This window comes from Crocodylus porosus, unplaced genomic scaffold (assembly GCF_001723895.1).
Source record: "Crocodylus porosus isolate Cpor-Errol unplaced genomic scaffold, CroPor_comp1, whole genome shotgun sequence".
Lineage (NCBI taxonomy): Eukaryota > Metazoa > Chordata > Crocodylia > Crocodylidae > Crocodylus > Crocodylus porosus.
Genome location: NW_017728943.1, coordinates 18,349,841 through 18,374,673, shown reverse-complemented (window position 1 = coordinate 18,374,673; position 24,833 = coordinate 18,349,841). Strand labels below are relative to the sequence as shown.

General features: G+C 44.8%; 1 protein-coding gene across 2 annotated transcripts in view; it reads right to left on the bottom strand.

Annotated features, from left to right (window-relative positions):
- Positions 1–685: 685 nt before the first annotated feature.
- Positions 686–24,833, bottom strand: part of F5 (coagulation factor V) — a 56,705-nt gene continuing 32,557 nt past the window's right edge. Inside the window, exons 14-26 of one of the 2 annotated variants that reach the window (XR_002103485.1) lie at positions 21,088–21,256; positions 19,176–19,412; positions 17,054–17,255; positions 15,168–15,347; positions 13,124–13,240; positions 12,389–12,460; positions 10,848–10,942; positions 7,007–7,159; positions 5,837–5,981; positions 4,467–4,615; positions 4,078–4,260; positions 1,840–2,206; positions 686–1,767 (exon numbers count right to left, since the gene is read on the bottom strand). Coding sequence is in view for 1 of the 2 variants with exons in the window: in XM_019548826.1 (XP_019404371.1) it covers positions 2,060–2,206; positions 4,078–4,260; positions 4,467–4,615; positions 5,837–5,981; positions 7,007–7,159; positions 10,848–10,942; positions 12,389–12,460; positions 13,124–13,240; positions 15,168–15,347; positions 17,054–17,255; positions 19,176–19,412; positions 21,088–21,256 (1,849 nt within the window). In the remaining variant the exon portion in view is untranslated. Of the gene's footprint in view, positions 2,207–4,077; positions 4,261–4,466; positions 4,616–5,836; positions 5,982–7,006; positions 7,160–10,847; positions 10,943–12,388; positions 12,461–13,123; positions 13,241–15,167; positions 15,348–17,053; positions 17,256–19,175; positions 19,413–21,087; positions 21,257–24,833 lie in introns of both variants that reach the window. The other variant, XM_019548826.1, reaches the window with a different exon arrangement.

Below are 24,833 nucleotides of genomic sequence, written 5' to 3'. Positions count from 1 at the left end.
TCACTTGTTAATATGAGAAGCTGAAAGAAGTCAGAAACTCTGAACACCTAGCATACAACCTACCATAAGAATACAAAAATAAAAACCAGGATGCCATGAAAAGGTCTTTGGATGGCTAGCAATGACCTCTCAATGCTCAAGCTGGCTGCAGATGACCCTTCCAAATAGTACTCTCTCTCTAACATCCAAAACCTAGACCAGGGGCATCAAACTCATTCCATGTCCTGGGTCAGGTCCTCACAGGCCAAATCGATGAGGCAAGCAGCGGATGCAATGGATCTAGTAGTGGCACAAGTGGCTGCAGGTGGATTAATGCCATGTCAGCACAGCACGCACTTGCCCCCTACCACTGATGGCCATTCTGAATCTTGTCCTTTTGAAGTTCTGACACGAAATCTAGACACCAATGGCTTTTCTTGTATGAAGAGACTCAGAAGTCATGGCTGTGTCAAACATACAGCTGTATTAAGAACCAGGATAAAACATCTGAACAATATACAATTATCACAGATCCTGGAAGAATCTCAGAAGTTAAAGCAGCTCAGCTACAACCAACCTAAACATTTCACAAGAAATTGGTCATTTTGCTGGGGTCCATTTTGTGTTGGAGAAATGTCGTATTTTATGATGTTTTAGTCAAAAAGGGCTTTGAAAAGGACTTTGGCAAAGTTAAAAAGGACTTTGATCTTCATTCCAGGAAGTCATGTTTATTTTCAAGTGAAAAATAGTAATATGTTATGAAATTAAAACAGGAATATCAAAATAAAATGTGAAAATATATATTGAGTGCAGTTTTTTAACAATATTCTTTCACTCATTACACAAACTTCCTTTGAAACACATGCATGTGATCTTGAAAGAAAACAAAACAATACTTTATAGGGTCACAGTCCAATACCACTTAGAAAACACAGTCCTACAAGGTATTTCTGCCTGGTCAACTGGGCTCCAAGCAAGCCTGGGGAGGGTACAGAACAGCTTACAGCACTGAAGCCTAAGTTAGTTTGAGCACTTAGACATAGATATGTAGATAAGATAAAGTGTTTCATCTACTACATTTCTGTGTTCCTAATTAACAGCCAAGAATGGTCAATTACTTCCTGAAAGGACGCATGGACTAGCAGTTTGTATGGGACTGATAGCTCTATTTCTCGTTGTACTACTCTGGTTCAAAACCTCAGACTTTGCCTCTTTCTCTGACTGTCTTTCCCACCTGTAAAATGAAGAGCATGCTGACCGCCCTCCCTCCCCGGCCACTGAAGGATGCTCTGGTGTTACGTATTAAAGTGGCTTAGGTGTGCTTGGCATTTGCAAAGATGTGGCCTTGTTTCTCTGTTCCTGGAACCAGTTCTACTTTAGCCACAGTATAACCCAGAGCAGCATGATAGCTTTTCTAATGTACCCTGACTGTCTATGACCCCCTGTCAGCGATCGTTCGCCACCTTTGGGTTATGCTGGAGTACTGCATCGTGCTTCTTTCCTTGCCCAAATGCCAGGGAGAAAAGGGTAGAAATGTAGGTATTAGCTCTCTGTCTACTGTGAACTACCCCCATAAAAGGAAAATGCACAAGAAGGGAGAGCTGTTAGTTTTCTTTTCCCCTTTTTGTACTGTGGGAGCAGTATAAAGGGAGTAAAATCAGGGCTTATGATCAAGCATGTGGTCTTTGCCCTCCAGGACTTTACAATCTATGCAAGGTTAAAAACAAAATCACAGGCAGTTGCGGCTGGGTGGAAAGGAGAAGACAGCAGCAGACAGAGGCCATGCAGCTGTTTGGATACACAGATTCTTACAGGAAACCTTCTTGCTCAGTGGATTTCTTACTTGTGACTTTCCTTTACTAACTGTGCTTTTATATGAGCAATACCTTTGCCCATGAAATTGCTTTCTTAATGCATGCTAGCAAACAACATTAATATCTGTGTATATAAGGCACTTCTGAAAGTACTAAATATCGTTATTTAAAGTGTTCTTAAAAGAAAAGCGTTTTTTCACAGCTTCTGCTGAAAGCTTTTGGGTTCCCAAGCTTTGACTGTCCCCTGTAACCTGTGTATTCAGCTCCTAGGAAAAATCACAGCCAAAGAGTTCTATGCGCAGAGCAATGTTCCGATTCCAGGTTTTAGGAATGATGCGGATGAACCTGGAAATTATGGGTGGGTTTAAAAAATTCTTAACTTGTCCATTGGCATTGGCATTCCCCAAGAACACCTGAAAGTCATCAGAAGACAAAGAATTAGTGCAAATGTAACATAATAGAGGAACCCCTCCCCCCCCTTTTTAAATGCGATTCAGGGGGACAGTGCTGCATTAAGGGAGGGGAGATGGACTGGATCACTCGGGCAGTTATATAATGGTGCCTGTAGCCTTCCTCTAGATCACTCATTCAAAATTCAGAATGATGCCCGATAACTACCGTCTGATGAATGTTTAGCAGCTTGGGTGAAGTAACCATGTTACCTGTTCGCCCTATACAGGTTTCCCTCTCTTATGTGGTAGATACATTCCTGAAAAACTGCATATAACTTGAATTCACATTAAGAGAGCCCACTTCACAAGGTAACAAGTAAGGATATGTTCCCAAGACCTCAACTGCATCGGCAGCAGGTAAGTCTGCTGGGGCCAGAGCTGTGCCAGGCTCTTCCAGCCAGGGGGCTAGGCTGGGCTCCACTTGGGGCGGGCAGTGGCGGTGCTGGGAGGGGGATTATGGGGGGCTGCAGCCACACCAAAATTCACTGTAGTCCCCCTCCAACCCCTCTTCCAGCACTGCCGGCACCTGCCCTAAGCGCATCATGACCCAACCCCCCCACTGGAAAGAACCCAGCCCCAGGGCCTGGAGTGAGTGGGGCCTTTATCTGCCCCCCCCAACGGTGAGGGAGGCAGCAGGGCTGGGGCAAAGGCAGGTGCTGCAAAACTGTGACAGGGTGCAGGATGTGGGGCACAGCTCCTGCTGCTACAGGCTGCCACTGTGGGCTGGGGCCAAGGACTGTGCCAGGCTCTTCCTGGCAGGCAGGTTGGGCTGTGCTGCACTCAGAGGGGGAAGCAGCAGTGCTGGGAGGAGGTTGGGGGATTATGGTGAATTTTGGGGTGGCTGCAGCCCCCCCGAAGCTCCTCTCCCAATACTGCCACTGTCTGCACTGAGCACAGCCTGGCCCAGGCCCCCACCGGGAAGAGCCTGGCACTGCCCTGGCCCCAGGCCACAGCATCAGGAGCTGCATCCCCAGTCCTGTGCCCCACCCCAGCTGTGCAATCCCTGCCTCTGCCCCAGCCCTAGCCCCAACCCCTCCCACACCACTGGCAGGGGGAAGATCGAGGACCCACTCACCCCAACCCCTGCTCCTACCTGTGCTCTGCTCTCTCCTTCACCACTGGGGCCTTGATCTGCCCCCCTGCCCATGGCCCTTTCCCTTCCCCTGCAAACTTAGCTGCTGCCAATTGCATAAGAGTAAGTTTACCTCCCATATAATGAATTTTTGGTATAAAAAAAATGAGTGAATTTGCATATACAGAACCTGAATAAAGCAAGGGGAACCTGTATTACAAAAGTCACTGTCATGTTTTGCAACAACTGGCTGATGGGTCACCAAGTGTCACATATGGAGAACAAAACAAAATGTTCTCTCTTTTATTGCTAAAGGGCATCCCTCTATGTTTGGACTGGCATACATCTGACAGGGTTGTATGGGAGATTTTTCCCCTGTTAAATGCTGAGAATAGATCCTACTCTGTGGATTCCAAGAAGTGTCCAAGTCTGTTAATTTACAAATGTTAATTTCATTTACAACATTTAAAAAAAACAAATTTAGCAGTGGCTTCAGTATGGCTTCTCTGTATTCTGCTAAAGACTTTCACCTTTACAAGGCAGTCACTCCTTTTATAATAGACTCAATGATACCCCATATAAATTTAGCATGTCTCCTCTCCTGAAAATTATTTACAGTGGAAACAACAACAAAAAATCATGAATTTAAGCTTCCTGTGTGCCCCTCATTCTCAGTGTGTGATGTCTGGAGCTCTCGCCAGCTAACACTGGGCTCGGGATGCAGACACAGCACTAGAATGCTCTTGGTTTAAAATGGTACCTTTGTTAGAGAACTTGAATCATTCATATAAGATGTCCATTCGGAGCCTTGGTCGCTGTAAAGGATGCTGTAGGTTTTTACAAACTGTTCTGAAGTCATGGACTTGGAACCCTGGGTTGCAATGGCCGTTATCTTCTTAGTTTTAAGGAGGTCAATCTGCAGCCACTGCTGGTTGGTGTTTGACTGTGATTGACACAAAAGGTAATGTATAAGCAAATGTGTGTGTGCGTGCGCGTGTGTTAATACAATCCAAAGTTTTGCTGAGTAACAGCACAAGTTTCCTCAAGACACTCCCTCCCACCCCCAAACCTTACAAGAACAACAATTTACAGTTAGGAAGCAAGTCCCCAGCATTTTTGTGGCCCATGCAATTATCTCCATCTCATTACCTTTGCTTGCCAGGAGTTCGCACTCCCTTTCTGATTGAGGCGAGCGAGAAAAGGGTCCCATGACTTATACCAGTTTTTCTTAAAGGAGGAGGCTGTAATTTGAGCCTTTTTAATCTCTCCATTTTCCATTCCCAGTGGCATCGAGCAACCTGTTAAGAGAACAGCACTAGAGCTCCACTTCAGCTTTGAAACAGCAATGGTCTAAAGAAACGAGCAATAGGCTTGAAGCAAGGGATGCCTAAATTCTAACCTCATTTCTGCCACTAACTTGTTTTCCAGCCAAAGTCATTTCATCTTTCTGTGCTCTGAAGCTTCCCCATATTTAAAAACTGGCCAATACTTTCCTCAGGGACGAGTTGTAAGAATATATCATTTAACATTTCTGAAGCACTACTTAAATCCTCAGTAGGAATTGGGGGAAGATAATATATTTGCTACTAAGGAGAGTAGCTTTCTCTGCCCAGCCATTATTGAAAGTAGGTTCCGGCACTGCTGTCAAATAAAATCTCTGTGCAGATCCAAATCATGCATGGCTTTCCCCAAGCATTCAGTGCTCCCACACTCATGGAGGCAATGCCACTTAGGAATGGTGTTCACCCAGGAGGCAGCCTACACATCAGTGCCAGCATCCTGATGCTGGCCCTCTGTACATTTTTGGGCAAGCAGTGGAAAAAAAATCAATTGTCAAAACCTATCACCAGAGCTAGGGATGAAAGCTATGAAGGGACGGGGCAACTAAGTCCCAGTACCTTTCCAACAGAGTCAAGTCCCTTAGATAGTTTTAAGATTTCAAAAGCAAGCAAGCATTTCAAAAGCAACTATTGATTTGAGGTGCTTGACTAGAGATACGTTCAAGGACCTGATCGCCAGAGTACTGAACCCTTTCTTACAACACTGTTTCAAGAGTCTTGCCTTCAGCACTCAAGAAAAACATCACCAGTTGCATTTGAGAATCTCAGTTTATAAGGCTGCAAATAGATGGCACATTTATCCCAGGATAAACCATTTAATCTCAGAACAAACAGTACAGATGCCTTCGTCCATTGACCCGGGATAAATCCTACCAAGTTTGTTGGATAAGAGGTGGTAAACATTTACCCCAGGATACTGCAAAGCATGACTTTGTGGTTATGCTGAATTACATCAGTGAATCAAAGGCAGAGAAGTGGCATGGCATTCAGTTGCTCACTAAACCCCTATTAGAAGGGTGATGTGTATACACACTCGGGGTATGTTTGCTTCAGGGCACAAGCAGGCACAGTTCATCCAGGGACAAATGCAATATCTGTTTCTAGCTTAAAAGAGCAGGTGAACAGATTTGCCCCAAGAGGTAGAAGGAAAGGAAATGCCTGCTGATTATTTTTTCTTACCAGCTATTTCACAGCCCAGGAGTTCCATACGAAGGGTAGGCCTGTTGTAGGAGGCTGTTGGATACACTCTGATATACCTAGTAATAATAGGAGGATCTATAACATTCTCTTTGATCCCATAGGCATCTGAGTTGCCTTCGAAAACCTAGCAAAAGTATTTTACAAAAGTAATTAAATTATGTAAATATTTAATTCAGTAAAAGCAATGACAAGCATGTTCCTCCCAAACCTCTGTTGTCATGTGACCAGTCATTACTCAGACAAGTAGCCCCACTGATTTTTAAGAGGCTACACAAACTACAGCTAAAACACTGCATCTCCATCACGCACTTCAGCTGCATGCAAATCCAAGTTAGGCCCTACATAATCCCCTATCAAAAAAGGAAATGAGACTGATCCAGAAGGGCATTAAAGCGTTTTCAGCTGTGGGTTTCCATCAGAGGCACATAAGGGCCATATGGATCTAGCTCTCCTGAGCAGGGGTGGTTTGTTCATATCAGAGAATCATAGAAAAAAAAGTGGGGCTGGAAGGGATCTCTAGAGGTCATTTAGTCCAACCTCCTGCTCAAGGCAGGATCACCCCTTTCTCAAACCATCTCTTATAAATTCTTGTCTAACCTATTGCTAAAACTACAGTCAACCGTGTCCCACAAACACAAAGCATAGCATCCTAATATACCACAGGTAAAGCAAGGTTCAGGATTGTTATAAGACCTCCAAAGAAGTGCTGTATTGTTCCCCTCCATTTTGGTGGCCTTAGGTTAGTACTGCCCGTGGTTTATTGAAATGCTGCAACTGGTTGCAGGGGCTGGTCCACAGTGAGCCAAGGATTCACTTGGACTCAGCTCCTTGTTCTCCTGGCACAGGTAAGTTAGGGAAGGGCTGTATGGTGCTGAGGAGACAGCAGAGAAGGCTGCCTGGGGGACACTGGCTGAACCCAAGTTCACCTTTATTATGACATCCCTGCATTTTTATTTTGCGTGCTTTGTGCCAGATGGCAGAATGCCATTCAACAGCCTAAAGATACAGATGGCATTGAGTTAGAATCTTTACGGACTTAAAAAAATCCAGCCAGTTATCCCCTGAGATAAACCCCCCTTGGCTGTCTCGGTGGCATCCTATCACTTCCTAAAACAAGGGGCTACTGAAATCCTTCCAGAGGGTACAGACCTGTGTCATGGTACTGTTTCCTTTGAAGGTAATCCATTTCCGTTTGTCTTTGCTGTACGCAATGGAAAACTTTTTGACATACAAGGACTTCAGCAGCTGCTTGGCTCCCTGCGTCTGAATCCCTGTGATTATCACATGCCGCTGCAGGTCCACCTTTAGAACAAGCAAAAAGACAAGGGAGTAGAGGGGGGAAAACTGCCCTGTGAGCCCACTTTCATCCTCCGGTACTGAAGTCATGTCTCCCAGCTCTTCGTTTAGTCACTCATAGTGGCACTGGCATGCTCAGGAGGGCACACAGGCTAGTACAAGAACCTAACAAAGGATTACCTGCCCTCACACATTTTATAGGTGCATTTTTTATGGCATGCATCACCCCAATACGTGGGCACCCCACATACCTTAATCAAGACATCTTTGCAGATTCCCCCAACAAAGCAGTATTTCTAACCCATTTTATAGATGGCAGGGAAGTGGAGCTGGGTAGAGGGAAGGTGTTATGGGATGGGCAAGGCGGAGATAGATTCAGGCCCTGATTTGTCAAAGAAGATTATGCTTTTTGGTGCCAGGACAGACCCAGAGCCTCCTATTCTTAGAGAATGAGGACCTACAGCTCTAGTTGATGTCAATGAGGAACACGAGAGCTTCTTTCCAGAAAACAAACCATAAGGCTTGGGCACAGAACCATCCAAAAATACCCAGGGCAAAACGCCTGAGATTTTTGGCCTAAAATAGCCTATACAAAAGCTAATTCCATGGCAAGGTGCCTTAACCAAGAGCCATTTTTTCCCCCTTTAGGCCTTTTGACATAGACAGTGAAAGTCTCAGTTCTCTTGTTTACTAATGAAGCTGCACAACAGAAGAAAGAGGCTCTTTTTTGCAGCTGACTAGAAGGAAAACATTCCTACAATCTTTTCTTTAAGTGAGTTTCACTGCCTGCCCACCAAGCACAAAGGGATTGTTTCTCTCTTGTTCTCAAAGTTTTCTCTTTACAAGGGAAACACACTTCTTTCTGGGTGGATTTATAAGGGTTTGGTAGCCACAGAATGCATTGTGTACTGAGCACGTCACATGAGACCCATGTGTTCTAGAGTGTGCTTTTGAAACCACTTTGTAACATCTGTACTGGTGTTCTAAGTATGTGTGTTGGCACAAATAAAGACATCAGGGTAACGACTCCGAAGAAGCTGCAGTCTTCTGTTAATCCACTCAGTGAGTACAGCATGAGTAGTGGCAGTGCAAGCTTCCCTCTAGACCTCACTCCTGAGCTTCAGGTCTCATCACCAGCAGCAAGAGGGACATTCAAATCTCCATGAACCATTTGGTGTTTGGTTTCTCTGTTGAGACCATGGTCATGATCAGGTTGTGTGCTGCAGACACTCACCCACTAGGACAGCGGTTCTGAACCTTTTTCAGTTAACATAACCCTTGGTCTCAGAGTGAGACTTCATGTACTCCCTTACATGACTAAGTGATGGGTGTTCAGAGTGACATTTCTGGTGTGAGGTTGAGACTTGGAGCAGGAATAGGATATCTGGTTTCTATGCGTATGTGCGTTTTACAGCAGTAAAACCCCAGCAATTTCAAATTGTCAAGACTTTTTTTTAGGTCCTTCAACCTGTGTTAGACAATGTATGAAATATATCTCATGTACCCCCGGTTCAGAACTGCTGCACTAGGATATGAATGGAGAACATCAACTCACTGGACACCAACCTTTGGTCTAGGATCAGAGTGCTATGCTTTTGTGCGTCTGACACTACAAGTTTGTGTTCAAATAAGTGTCCTATCACAGGAAGGCTGATCATCTTATACTTTGTCCTCCTGTGCCATCCAAGTTCCTCCTCAGCAACAATTTAACTGAACATTGGTAATAAACCAATGAAATCAAGGCAGTAGCCTGCCACTTCCTTTGAGCCCATATAGTGAGTGAAGAGACAGTTTTTAGATGAGAGGCATAGCACAGCCCTGACTGCCTGAACCAGGAGTTAGGAAAACTCCTGTCTATATGCCAGCAGCCATGCAGGGATTACCAGTGTCCCCAGCTGCCTTGTCCAGCTACTTACCTGCTCCGTCTGCTCTACAAGTGATAAGTCCTCTTCCCTTCTGAATGCTCATATCCATTTATGTAGTTAGGCTTAACTACAGCAACCATTCTTTACTTGGCCTGAAACTCCTGCTCACTTACTTTGCTCCACTATCTGCTTCCAGTTTTAAGTGACCACTTTCATTCATGGGGTTAAGCTGAAGTAATCAGGCTATCTACAGCAGTGGTGCTCAGCCTTTTCCTCTGGTGGGATGGATGGCCAGTACCTGGTCCTTCGGAGGGTCAGATCTAGCCTGTGGCCCTGATCCACTGCCCAGGGTAGATGCACTGGGGCCTCATCCAGCCACATGGGGAACAGCCTGGCTCTGGTCTGGCTGTGCTGGGAGAAGGGGGCATGGGCAGGCCCCAACCCAGCCATGCGGGGGGGGGGGGGAGCATGGCCCAGCCCAATTCAGCTGCACAGGGAGAAAGGGGTGTGGCTGGGACCCAACCCAGCTGGACAGGGAAATGGGAACCTGGCTCAGTCCCATCTGTTGGGAAGGGTGGGGGGAGGGGAAGGGAGGGGCATGGAAGAGCAGTATTAATGGCCACTGTTCCCATGCTGCAACATTTCCTGACCTGTGGGGAAGGAACCCTGTAGGCCATATGTCATGACTCCACAGGCTGCATTTGGGCCGTGGGCTGGAAGTTGAGCATCCCTGAGCTACAATATGGTTACACCCTAGGCAGTGGCAGGGTAAGCGTCTATACCAGGGGTGGGCAGATTATGGCCTGTGGGCTAGATCCAGCCTACCAAGGACCTTTATCTGGCTTGTGGAGGGCCCCTTGGTTCTGCCTGTGTGGCTGGTACCACTGCCCCTGGGCATGCAGTGGGGCTGGGGTGTCATGGTGGCCAGGCTCTATTTCCCAGCAGCGCCAGCTTGTTCCAGATGGTGCTGCCAGTGTCACTGCCACTGGACCAAGCCCCACTGCCCAGGCACCCCAGCCCCTCACCCACAGTCAGGGGCACCTGATGGAGCAGGCTGGGTCTCCACAGAGACTGGGACCCTTGCAGGCAGGGTGTGCTTGGCCAGACAGATGGGATAGGGCCTTGGGTGGGCAAGGAGTGGTGTTCAGGAGTGGGATGGGTGTGTAGGGCCAGGGTTGCAGGGTGGTGACAGCCATGCGAGGGTGGAGGCCATGTGAGGAGTAGATAGCAGCTTTGCCCAGGGCCCCAGCCCCATGCTGTCACTGCCCCATGATTCTGATCCTGGCCCTGGCTATTCTGCTCCCAGACACCCCTCCCCACCTGCCCACAACCCCATCCCATCCACCTGGCCAAGTGTGCCCTGCCCACAGGGGTCCTGGATCAGTCTGTATGGAGACCCCACAACCTGATCTGTCCGGCACCGCTGGAACTAGTAATCTACCATGTAGGGAGTTTTGGTGAGCTGTTGCAGGCTGGGGGGACAGGCGGGGGTGGGGTATGCTGACCCAGCCCGCAAGTGGTCACCAAAACTCCCTAAGTGGCCCTCCAGCCTAAATAAATTGCCCACCCATGTTCTTTACAATTTCTTCTGACAAGTAGCCTTGGATCTGACAGTTCTGGATCACTGGCTCAATGCACACGAAAACATAACCAATACCCCTTCTTGCAATTTCCCAGTTTTTCCTCAGCAGCCTGTCCTAGAATTAGATGGAATTTGACCCTGTTTGACATCCACGATTTAATAAGATCAGAGCATGGGGTTGCAGAGCAGGAATTGTATGATTCATCCCAACTTGACAGCGGGTGACAATATAATATACTACCCATACCTGAATCCATGGAAAGTCACCATCCTTCATTTCAGTGCTCCAAGCATTGTATGTTCCAGCTTGGTTTAATCTTGCTAATTTAGGCTCCCAGTACTCTAAGGGAGTGAGAGACACAAACATTTATAGCAAAGATAAAAATTAACAATCATGGGAGAAGAAAGCAGCAAAAACTGCTACAGAAAACCATTGGTTTCTGAGTATTTTGGTTGTTTTGGGCTCAAACAACTTTGAAATGCTATAAATACTGAGTGAACAGATGTTGCACAGTGCTATAGCACTACAAATCAGACTAAATCACATAAAAATGAGCCTAGATGAAATAATTAAATAGGGATAACTCTGAAGTGTGGGCAGTGATGCTTCAGCTGGGAGACTGTTGTATGTCTAAACTCTACTGAAATAAATACAAGTCAGAAGCACTTCAAAGAAAGGCAGAATTTGAAGTGCTGTAGATGAATATCTGGTTTGGACCAACAGATTCTTGTAGCAGCTTAAAAAGGGAAAGACAGAGTTTCTGCTCAGACCCAATGGCAGCTGTTATGTTGTAACCATAGCAAAACTGCTTCAGCTTGTACTTTGCTTCATCCAGTGTCATGGACTTGTATCAGTACAGCGTCATATACACATAACAGTCACAGAGCAGAAGGTACCCTTCCCTTTTCAAAGCTGCTACACATGTAAGTTTGTCCGCGTCCTCTCTGTCCACACCCTGATACAAGGCAGCTGCATGTCTGTAAGCTACCACCATGTGGACTGTTAAAAGCACTTCAAAAAAGGAAAATTTGAAGCACTTTATACACGACGTGTCCATACCCCAGTAAGAATACCCAATTGAAGCTCTAATGCTGATAAGAACTTCAGACACTGGATGTAATCAGCAATTAAAACCTGACTGCATCTTTCAAACCTGGTTCTGGTCACAGAGGTATTTCTAAAAATGACATCCTATTACTTGACATGTTATTTTTCTGACAAAGAGGAATTGGAGCCATGGTTTCTATCATGGATTAGGGACAGCTGGCCACAGAGGCAGAAGCAAACCATGGTGAAGAGGGCAGTGTTAAAAATCCATTGTTTCTTATGGTTAATATCCAACATTCAAACATAGGTGACTTGATGCTTCTGAAGGAAAATGTTGAACTACTTGGAATGTCATTTCCCAGCCTCTTGTTACTACACAATATTCATGCCTTGGCCATTCCACATATGGACCCCATAGCCCCTTGATAAGCACCAAAAAACATTTTTAGTGCCACTTTTCACATAGAGAAACTACAGCACAGAGATGTAGAGAGCTGTGCTCAGAGCCATCCCCACAGTCCAATACCAGAGCTGAGAACAGAAACCCAGGTCTCCTGAGTGCCAGGCCTGTGCTCCAGCTAGCCAATAGACATGGGAGGCTCCCACAAATGAAACAAGGCAGCAGTAAGAGCAACCCAGAGCATGGAATGTAAAGAGGCAGAGAACATCTTAGACTGCATTGCTTTTAGGCAAGTCATATGGTTCAAGACCATGTCCAAGTTTCTCAGGGATTCACTCACCTATGAAATGAGAAGCACTGATTTGTGCATCAGATATAATTCCACTTTCTAGACCCATTGGCAATTTGCACTCTAAAAAGAATACAAAAATATTTTATTATCCACAAGCATATGTATTTTATATACTGTTAAAGGAAAAAAGGGTTATCCAGAGTCACCATCTGATGTACTGGGTGGGCTGTTTTGATGATGTTAGGCTTTGCACCAACTCTGAACAGCTCCTGGTTGCTATTCCATCACTATAAAAACCCCATAGGTCTCAGTTCATCTTTGCAGTCTATTCCCTTCAAAGTCTGATTTGGAGGCGATTGAAAGGAAACTATTAATGCAAAAAAAATCAGTGTTCTGAATGCCACATAATTCTTCAGTTGAATTCAAATCTGCCATCATCATCCCATGCATTCACAATTTATAATATAGCAATTCCCTTGAATCACTTCTATTCTGAGTCATTACTGTGCCATCCCCAGCAAGTACTTTAAATACCCTCAGGCAACTCAGGATAACCTGTCTACACCCTGATACAAGGCATTTGTATGTCTGCATGCTACTGATACACTGACTATGAAAGAACTTAAAAAAAAAAGTGAAAATTTGAAGCACTTTACATGCATGTCTGTCCATACCCGATACAGATAATTTGTAGAAGCTCTAAGGCTGATTAGAACTTTAGACACACCAGATGTGATCAGCTAGAATCCCAGCTACAAGAACTATGATAGTTCAGTGCATTACCTTTTTCCAAAACAAGATAAGATGCCTGCATCCCTGCTTGCTGATATTCCCCCACTTCAGTATCCAAGAGCCATATGCCAGGTTTTGCTGGTGTCATTTCAATAGTTCGAGAAAAGCCTGTAAAAGAGAAAAGGAAAAAGAAGCCAATCACAGTTAATGTGTGGAAACATTAACAATAGACTGAGCTGCCCAGAATAGGGAGATCAGATATCAAGCCAGGAATTAGTGCAAACCACCTCAACAGTTTGGTTAGGTGAAAGTTGAACATCTGCAGCAGCTATTGGAAAGAGGAACAGATGCCATGACTTCCCTAACCATCTTTATAGTCTTAACAAACACATTCTAATTAGACACACAGGCTGGAATAAAAAATTGGGCTCCAAATACAGGCTTCATTAGAGTACGTCACTACACATAAGCTTACACATGCACGTAACAGGTCTGACCAGTATGTGCTATGTGAATGTGCACTGAATGGTTCCTCTTACATCAACTACATGCTACTGCAACATTAACCTTTAAAGACTGATTCTAGTCCTTCTCTTCCTGCCACATTATGCTAACTCTGGCAGCTGCACAGATTGGTAAAGAGGACTCATCAAAACAGGGAGGGTTCTCTTGGGTTTTCTCTTACCCCAGACCCGTGTTGGCACAGGCTTATGCTTGCTGTGCTTTTTAGAAGACAACAACACTCCATTTGGCCAGAGTACCCTGAATCTATAAATCAGCCTGGGCACCCATTTAATACAGGCTTCCTTTCTAGTTTGTTTCTTGCTTTCTGCATTACAGTGGTCTCATGATTAACTTACGATTTTATCATGAGCCTTGCGGTATTTGGTGCCAGTCTTACAGCCCTACTGCCTGCAAGCATAAGAATCAGAATGCTCATTTAAAATCATAAAGTGACCTTTGATTATGGCATTAGTGAAATACTTGAAAACATTACCTTTAAAGGCTCAGAAAGGCTCAGAAAAGCAATAACTAGGCATAGGCAAGATTTATTTATTTTTCAAATCTCACAATTTTTAAGCTGATCTTCAGATCTGGGGTAGTTCTGATTTTTGGACACATGGGGTTGGTAATACTGAATAAGTAAATATTATTATATTCTATTGGAATATACTCTCTGCTATTGGAACTGCGGGCTGGATCATATAAGGGAGCAAATCATGTAGAATCAGGAATGGCCTGAGCTGATTTAACTTCTTTTTGGACCTGGAAAGTCTGTGACCTTTCTTCAGTGGTCCATTGTTACTAACTGGTTTTGTTTTGCACCCACCTTTGACAGTACAAAAAAAAATTACACTAAGATGAATTGGAATCAGAACGGTTCAGTTCCCAGAAGCCTCGATCCCCATGATAGCACCTTATTCCCTGGTGGGACCCCTATGACTAGGGGGCTATTCAGCCTGCACAATATGGTCACATTTGTAATGGAATCACATTCTGATGAGCTGACAGCAATGAGACTCTCACCTTGACCAACTAGCTATTCATGGGCTCCTTCTGCTCCAGCCTCATACTGAGCTCTCTACTCAAAAAATCTCCAAGCACTTACAAAAAGAAAATCAGCAGTACTGTTCTTTCTTGACGGATGGGCAAACTGAGCCACAAAAAAAGGAAGAGACTTGTCCAGGACATACAGCAAGGTAAGAAAACAGTGCCCAGGACCACGCTGCATTCCACTTGCCATAGACAATCTCAGTATGTGGGATCCAGAGGTTTTTTCCCTCCAACCTTGCCCAGTATTTCAGAAAATCATGACATCTTATTCATGCCCCTTCCTCTCCAAACACCCCAAATGCTCAACAATGCACATGGGGCTGGGCTGGAGAGTTCCTTTTGGATCACTGCTGGCAACCAAAGAGTTAGGACCCTGAAGAAACATGATAGAGTTGAGCCTATCCTAAGGTGCTCAGGCCAATTTCTGTTTCTGCTTACACTGACTTTACAACATTGAAATTTAGTAGACATCCAGTATTACTGAGAGCAGAGGTTGGCCTCACAATTCAGTGTAAGTGACAATATTATTTGTCAGAGTTACCTGGAAGGAGAGGGTAGACACCAAGTTGGTGTGTTGGGTTGCCTTGTTCCATGAAATTTTGGCCATGAAAACGAACAACATGAATGTCTTTGGGCCCACCCATATTCAGCAAGTGCCATTGAACCAGTTCCCCTTTATACATCTTCAGCCCTTGCAGATTGTGCATTATCCCATTAATGGCTGAAAAGAAATATTACAAAGGGTAAAATAAACCACAGGTAGAACACAGCTGCATTCAAACCTGAGAGGCAGAGTTTGGGTCTGTAGCTAAACACCCCTACAAATGTAGCATTTCAGACCAGGCCTAGCTTCCATTTTTTCCAATGTAAAATCACACAGACCTTGAAGAGCCATATCAGAGCTCCACAGAACCCAAGACTACACTGCAGGATTTCAGCAGGCTATGCCACAGAACACCAGTAGCTTGAATATAATGGGACATTTTACTAACATCAACAATTCTGATGCATGCCTGGCTTTCTGGACCACTTTTTTCAAAGAGTTTGTATTTTCTACAAAATGTTTTTGTGTGCTATCATTTGTTCATATGGGCTGCAGCAGGGCTCCCCAACTTCTAAGGAGCCAGGGGCCACACTGTGTGAGAGGCACTAGCAGGGACTGCACTAGTGTGAACTATGACCCCTTGGACTGTGTCCTTCCCAATGCATATTAACAGCCTCTGCAAAATAGCTGCGCTATGCTGCAGCCTCCACCAGCATTGTGGGCTGCACCATCCCTGTGGCAGGAGCAGGAAGCAAAAGCTGATGGGGGTGAAGGGAAGAAACCCTAGGGCAGTAGTCTCCAACCTTTTTATGGCGAAGGTCACTTTGTGGCACCCTGGGATCTAACCCCCACATACCCCTTGGACAAGCTGCCCAGACTCTGACCCACACACCTAGCCCAGCCTGGGTGGCAGGGGGCATGGTTCAGCCCAGCCACATGTGTCCTGCTGCTCTAGATCGTGGAGCCTCTGACAGACTGAGATCGACTGTTAGAGGCTCCATGATCGACCAGTTGATTGAGATCAACTGGTTGGTGACCACTATCCTAGAGACCCTGGCTGCAGCAGCGGTCAGAGAGATAAGGGGGCAGTGGCCAGGTAGGAGGCTGGGGGCTGCACATTAACCCCTCACAGTTCACATTCAACCCCCAAGCCACCAGTTGAACGGTCCTGGATTACTTCATTTAAAGGCGACATTTTCTAACAGATCTCCTCAGTGAAATGATCAAGTTTGCAAGAATTCAGTTCCCAATGGCCATCACTGCTTTTAACAAAATCTAATGGGTACTGAACTATCTTGTACATCCGGGCACTTGATGCCTAAATAGGAGCTCTGGAAAGCCAGCTTCAATGGTAGGTTTTGAGAACTTCTGGAAATCCAGCTTGGCTCACACAAAACTCAAATGCCAAAGAAAATCAGGGGGGGAGGCTATGCTGGGGCAGATTTAAAAACAAAAACAACCACAACCAAAAATCAAAAACTTTTGAACAGAAAACTGGGTTCTTGATTTAAACAAAACTCCCCACAAAAGTTTCTGCTTTCTGTGGCAAATTTCATATGTTTGTCAAAAATCTCAAAAAAAGTTTTTGGTTCCCATTACAAAACCAAAAATCTTTGGTTCTAAAACACAGCAACATAAGAATTTGGAAAGGGGGGAGCAGGGGTTTGGCAAAAGATTGAAATTTACTAGGGAAAAAGTGAAAACATTTTGCCCCCCATTTTTGTCAACATTTTCCAAGCACAGACATGCATGCATTCTATTATCATCATCATGTGCACAGTCACAGTGACGAAAAAAGATGCAAGTGATTTGTAAGTGCAAAGATGTAAGTCCACTGAGAAAAGCTTTAATTCCCAATAAATGACAAAGGAAAACCTCAGTACCAGGGATTTTATGGCATTCTTGGGTCTTCTCAGAGCAGGTCTTTCTGTACCGCTCATCAAAATACCAGCTCTTCTCTTCATCAAAGACCATAAAAAGCAGGAAGAACTCTTGGTTCCTCACTGGCCTGTTGCTCTTCGTACTGAGGGTTCCTTTTTGACAGATTAATATTGGTCCAATCAAGCCTGAATTAATATCTTTGTCCTGAAAGAACAGTACAAATTAGGTGTAAGAACTGGGATTTCCCCAAACATATTCATGATCATTTGTTTCATTTTAGGGTTTTAATTTGCTTTTAAAAACTTTAGGAATTGCCAAGACTGGATTAAACCCATGGAGGATCAGACCCAGGGTTCACCTATGCCATTACTCTTGTGTCTGACAAAAGTCAGCACTCAGATTTTTTCCATTGCCTTTGTCTGAACCGCTCAAAATTCTGCAATAGCCCTTGGGAGATGGAACCACCCGTTCTGCTTACAGCATCCTGAAAAAGACCGTAGCTTTACATTTTCACAAGACGACAGGGTAGATTTGCATTTTTCTCTCCAGTCCGAATTGCTCTTGAGGTCTCTTAGCAAGTTTTAGACCCGTGACCATATTTTGCCTCTTATCTTATATTTAGTTCATTTGGTTGGCCCATGGTGACTGTGTCAAAGGGCTTTGGAAAATTTCAATAAAAGAAGTTACTAGATTCCCTGTTAGCCATTACCTTACTGATACCATTGAAGAGTTCTAACAGATTAGTGACATGCTTCCTTTACAGAAACTCTGATTATTAAACCCCATGATATCTTGATCTTCTAGGTCTTTTTTTATTTTAGTTAAGATTATTTCAACCAATTAACCAGGCGAAGATGTGAAGCTTACTAATCAATTCTAACTTGCTAGCAAAGTGAAACAAGAGATAAAGATTCCCATTTTACAGATAAGGAGCCCAAATACCAGGCATACCTGTGCAGATTGCAAACATGGGGTATGTCCAGACAAAAATGGACGTATGGTATGTGGAGCCACAGACCCATCTGTGGCACCATATACCATATGTGCAAATTTGCTGCTACTTTGCAGGAGATCCCAGAGTCAAAAAACCCACGCTGAAAAAAAGGGGGATGGTACACATGGAGGCTGCATATGCTGCCCAAAACTGGAGCCTGGCCAGCCAGAGCCATGCTCCAGGTGCCAGCCAGGTTCCCTGCTGCAGGAGCACCACAGCTGCAGCTCCTGGAGGCCCCCAGGTAAGGCTGCTGGGGCTAGCACAGTTATTGGCTCCAGCCTCCTCTACCCAACCTGAGGTAATATGCCATGTGCCAGAGTACACATGGCATGGGCACTCCCTAGGGACAAGGAGCAGTGGCACAAGGTGTGCTGCTGCTACTTTCCCCCAGGGAAACACACATTTCTGCTCACTTGGACATACCCATGGAGGGCAGGGGGTAGAATCTTTCTACTGTGCTATATTTCTAACTGAGGTTCCAATCTAAAACTCACTGGACTAGATAAAAAGACTTCAGATCAGGCCCTCAGTTTAGGAAAAAGACAGCCCAATTCCCCATTGCCTTATGCAGTTACTTTCCACTGCTCAAATTTGGCATAAAAGGTTACCAAGGGAGGACTCCACTCCCATATCACTGACAACAAGTTACATCCACTTTGCTTGGGTATAAATGATTAGACTGGGTGACAGCAAATCAGGGTAGACAGAAGAGGCATGACTCCAAAGTGCTATTGAGCTGTTATCTCAAGATGAGTGATTCTCAGCCACCTTAGACTCCAGGCCTTCCTTACAAGACTCAAGACACACCTCAAAATTCCAGCTCTCAGCTACTACTCATTTTTTGGCTATGGAAAAAAACAGAATAATTCTACTGTTGCAAAGAACTTGGGAAGACCGCAACAGGTCAGAATGTGCTGACGCTATGGATCCCTATTTGCAATCTCTGGTCTTATCTTGTGAATCATGTATAGATGTTCGCACGCCTACCAGTGCTAATGTTGCAAAACACTTACCCAACACCTTTAAAAGGATATGAAGATGCTCCAGGGTTGAGAATCACTGCTTTAGGGCAAGACAACAACAACCTCCATCTAATAGATGCCAGCTCTCTGCTACTTAGAATTCCTTACCTGGTTTACATCAGAGTAGTAGACCCAGGACTTGCAAGTAGTTCCAGGCCGTGTAGGGCCAGACCACTTGTTTGCAAACCAGACGTAGATATAGGTCCCATTTGGTTCAACTGCATCATCACTCCTAAACCACTTTGGAGACTCATCTTCATAAATGCTTCCCTCAGAGGACTTTTCATAAAAAAGCCCGTGAGCATGGATGGAATATCTTCTGGATGCCATGTTTTTAAAATGAACCTAGAGAAAATAAAGATGGGCAGGCTCTGAAGATCAGATTAGAGTCCCAGACAATACTCTGGGTATAAAACGCTTGTGAACTTTGTAGGGCTCAATATCAGGATCCAGATTCATCTTCTGTTTATGGTCCTGGTGTTGATAAAAGAGAACTCCTGACACCTTCATGTGGTGCGGCCTGTGCGCTCCCTGTGCACAGTTGCTCAGCCTGCAGGGAGCAAGGTAAGGGCTCTGCCAACCCCTCCTTTTCAGAGAGTAGGGAACAAAAAAGAACAATTCTGTTCTCCTCTACCCCCATTCAAGGTAGATATAACAATAGCTTGTAGAAAGGGGGCAGCAGGGATCTCTCTTTCCCTGTATGTGTGGCAGCATTATACAGGGACACAAGCTAGTCATAGGGGCCATACAGAAACGCAAGCCCCCTAAATCATAGGGGACAAGTTCTATAGTAACCCCAGATCTCTGTGTATGCAATTCCCATTCAAAAGTCAACTTGGCTAGGAACAGACATTGCATTTGTCCCTAGACAAGTTGTGCCTGTCTGTTCAGAAACAGAACTATCCTGAGAAGCAGTACACATATTGCCCTTCTAATTGGAGTTTAGTGGGCAGCTGAATGCACAGCATTTCTGTCAATGATTCAGCCCTGGGACAACCATTGAGATGCACTTTGTGATGTCCCAGGATAAACTGTCAATACTTCTTATCCCATGAAACTTTTTAGGATTTATTCCAAGACAACAGACATGGGTACCTGAACAACTGCACTAGGATTTATTCCAGGCCAACAGACACGGCCATCTGAACACTCACGCTTTGACTGGGATAAAATGTTTTATCCTGGGTTAAATAGCATGCCTCTATTACATGTCTCCCCTGTCTCAAAGATGGAATGCCAGGGCTGGAAACTTCTCTCAGAGTAGCACTCCCATAATGTGGCAGCTTATCTCCCCTTTATTGGTTCCTGGTTTTTCTTTAATTCAGCTGATCCCACTAAACACTAAGGAGTCTAACCAAACAAGTTTGAGGTGAATAAGATCTGTCATCTCACATGTGGCCATCTGCTACATCCCATTAGGAGTCAATGCTGGATTATGTTTCATACTAAATATTGTACTGTATTTCCCAGTATAAAAATCCCAACATGGGTGTGGAAACTATTTTTCTTGTGGAAAATTATTCTACCACCTTATAGGACACATTTTCAGCAGCTGTTCTTTTTGGTAAATTTGGACCTATTTTAGTGATACTCCCCTGTATTTGTACCATTCTAAAGAATTCCTCCTCTTAGTGTTTACACTAGACTTGGTCAAAATTGTTATGTCAAACATTTTTGCATGAAAAGAAGGCTTTTCAGACACTCTTCCATTTTGATCCAGATTTGCTAGTTTGCCATTAATATACTTGTTCCTGTTAAAATATTTCAGCTTCAATAAAAATATTGATTTTTCAATCCAAATTTTGGTAAAAATATGATTTTTAGACAGCGCATTTTAAAACATTTTTTTTTTCAAATGTTGGCTTTGTGTTTAAAAAGAAGAAAGAGCAACCACCAACATTTTCTACTGCAAAACTTTTTTTGTTCAAAATTGCTCACCAATACTTAAACATTTTTTGACCTGCTCTCACCTGCCTACTTCAGTTCCCTAAAAGAAATCTTGACCTGCACCATTACTTACTATGATGACATCGTACACTTCAGCCCTGATGACGGGACCAAGAATACCAAGATGCTCCTCATATTCTCCTTCTTCTAGAGGAGTTTTAAAGCTGCTATCTGCATAGCTTCGGAAAATAACTTTTTTGTATCTGGTGCTGTCACGGCTGGTTTTGCCATTCATTGTTGCGCTGAGGGGAAATACGCAATAAAAACAAGAGACTGAAATTAGGAAAACTGATGAAATGTAACCACTACCCCTGCAAAAACAGTCAAGACAAGGCTGAGAAATAGTCAGGATGGATCCAGAATTTGGCAAAGGGGGTGCAGGAGCAGCAATCTGTGCTTCAGGGGTGGCTCAATTCCCAACTCCCAGCCCCTCCCCACCCCAGTGTGGGCAGACTATGCCACAGGAGCCACTGGGGTTTTTTAACAGTCCCCAAAGCAAGAAAACATCTCCCCACTTCTCCTCAAGAAGCCTGTCCCCCTCCCCTTTCCTTCTCCCCTTCTGCTGCTTTCCCTGGGGCAGGGAAACTTCAGAGCTTCTGCCCCCTCCAGCGTGGCTATGTGGGGGGTGGGTTCAGCTCAGATAGTAGCAGCAGTGGTGACGGGTAGGGAATGGATTCCCCCACCCCATGGGCAACTGGTGCCTCCTGAGTCTAAGGGAGCACCCACAGAAGCCGCTGGCAGTGGGGGCAGGGCTGGCGAGCACCTCTAGAAGCCAGCGGCGGTATTGGTGGCGGGGGACGGTTCTGTCAGTGAGGGCATGTGCCCCCCCATACCCCCTCTACCAGTTAACTGCCCCACCCTGCCTGATCCCCCCAGAAGTAGGCAGAGGGAGGGGGAACCCTGCCCACAGCTACTACTGCTGCTGTCAATGTCCTTGTCCCAACTGAGCCCAGCCCCTGTACAGCCTGGCTGGAACAGGCAGAAGCAGCTCTGAAGTTTTCCCACCTTGGAAAGCAGCAGGTAGGGGATGGGGAGATGTGCCTCTGAAGAGGGAGGGGAAAGGAGAGGGATTCTCATAGGCTTTGGAGACTTTAAAAAAGTCCTCAGAGGCTCCTGTCGGATGATCCAAGCCAAAAATAGGGTATGGGTATGCCAGTGCACCCCCTCTAGAGCCACAGTTTGAAGGCAAAGGCACCAGACAAACCTGTCAAGGATTCAAGGTGAAAACAAAGGAACTGGGCACCACCTTGATGGATCTCACATCAAATTGCTCACCGCTTGCAAATCCTACAAAAGATTTTCTTACTGCTAGCAATGAACTGTCATCAGCAAATGAAAAATCTATCGAGGCTTCAGTCAATTACAATAGACTGAACAGAGATTAACTGAGAGTTATAGTGAGGGTCCAGATCATTCTTCTATATCTGCCTCTGGCTCCTGAGAGTAACAGGTGTAAAAGATTTCATTAAAAAAATTACCTATAATGCAGAGCCACCGGGGAAAGTGATGCTGACAGCTGAGTGACAAAGTGTCAACTTTGCACCTCCACAATCTGATCACAACCACAATTTCCAATGTAAATGATGGGGGTGGGGGGGAGGCAGGGACTTTAGTCCCTCCCCTTCCCATGGTCACTTGGAAGTGAAGACTGTTTTCCAGCAACTAGAGCAAAGGCCTGGAGATCAAGAGATCTGAATTTATTTTCAATGTTTCCAGATTCCAGAGCACAGTCTCATCTCAGTTGCTTCTTTTAAGTCTGCTGACTTCAATAGAGTTGTAATTGTTCACTTCAGCTGCAGAACTACCCCTCACAGAGCAAATTATTTTGTATAGTTGAGCTTCAGGATGTTTATATAAATAAAAGTAAGTTAGATGGAGCAGAGGCACAGCCATAATGTGGGGAACAGTGAACAAGAACACAGACTAATTTATCAAATAGCTTGGAGATTCCCTTTGAAAAATAATACAATCCTGGCACTCACCTTACTGCACTGATGTCTAATCTTGACTCAGGAATTCCTGATGATCAAAAACTTAGACTTAGCAAATATTTGTGTGGATAGCAAATGTAGAGGGAAAAATACTAGCAATGTTATGCTAGCCCATTTTTCGACCACATTACTTTGCTTTTTGGGAAAAACCAGAGTTTTGATAAAAAAAGTGTACAATCACTAAAAAATGTGCTTGGTTTGAGTGAGCACTGGTTTTCATCTACGTTTCTGATGCGCTAAATTTCACTCTCAGTGGGCACATCTGTAAGTGCACATTAACGCAGAGTAGACTATTCTACTGCGCATTAAAGTGTCACATCAAAAACAGTGCTAATACACTACAGTACAACAGAATCTATCTGTGCATTAAGCATCACTGAAAAGACATTCACTTTTGGTACTGCGCATTAGGGCAGCCTAATGCACCTTTATGTAGTACCTGATATTAGAAGTACTAATGCGCAGTAGCAAAAGTGTATTAATGAACATGTAGATGCGTCCAGTGACAAATTCACTAATTCTCTTTGGTGTAAAATAGAACTGACTCTGCAAGTCTAAACAAAATGAATACGTCTCAGAATTGAGGTCCCTGCTCAGTGATCCAAACGCTTTCATACTATAGTTAGAACTGGCAACAATGGAACCCATTAGAACCAGCCATGGTGATGGTCTGCATGGTGTAGACATTTGTCTGCTGAGAATGGGACTACCGTTTAGGAAACCCCTGGAAAATGAATGGAGGGTTCATTTTCAGACGGACTGCAAAAGAACCCAAGCGTGTTATGCAAAAATCCCTTGTACCCTGGGATTTGCAAATGGGCAAGTTCCTGCCTATTCAATTCAAAACCAAAAAACACCTGATTCTCTTGACCGACTGCCAAGCTATTCCTAGATCAAAGGGCCTGGATCAATTACATTTACACTAGTGTAACTGGCATTACACAGTTAATGAGACAGAGAGGAGTTGAATGAAATTTCACTCAATCTCCTGAAAAGCGACAAAGAAAATCTATTGCTATTAACTGCACCAATTTAACTGTCATCTCTGTGCGTCTGTCCCAGGGTAGCTGTGTTCTGGACACACAAGACTAATTTTCGGCTCCCCTGCCATCCAATGGCAAGAAGTAGAAACAGCCACTTACTGTGCACATAGATTCATAGATTGTTAGAGGCTGGAAGGGATCTTGCAGACCATCAGGTCCAGCTCCCCTGCTCTAGGTAGGAAGACAACTGGGGTTAGGTGACCCCAGCGAGATGACTGTATAGTCTCCTCTTGAAAACCTCCAGGGTAGGTGACTGCACCACTTCTGGAGGGAGTTTATTCCAGTGTGGACAACCTGACTGAAGGAGCTTTTCCTGGTATTAAGCCTGAGGCAGCCTTCCAGGAGTTTGTATCCATTGGTCCTGGTCTTCCCCAGGGGTGCCGTAGTGAACAGTTGTTCACCAAGCTCCTGATGCACTCCTCTGATATAGCAGTAAGATGCTATCAAGTCCCCTCTCAACCTTCTCTTCTTTAGGCTAGAGGCCCAGGTCCCTCAGCCTTTCCTCGTATGTCTCACCTTGCAAGTCCCTGATCATACGGGTGGCTCGTCTCTGGACCCTCTCAAGTTTTTCCAAGTCCTTATTGAAGTGCAGCTCCCAGAACTGGACGCAGTACTCCAACTACTATCTCACCAGTGCCGAGTACAGCAGGAGTATTACTTCCTTGGTTTTACATGAGATGCATCAGTTGATGCATGCCAGTGTGGTGTTTGATGTACTGGCCACCACATTGCACTGATGGCTCATGTTCATACGATGGTCGATCATTACCCCTAGAGGTCCCTTT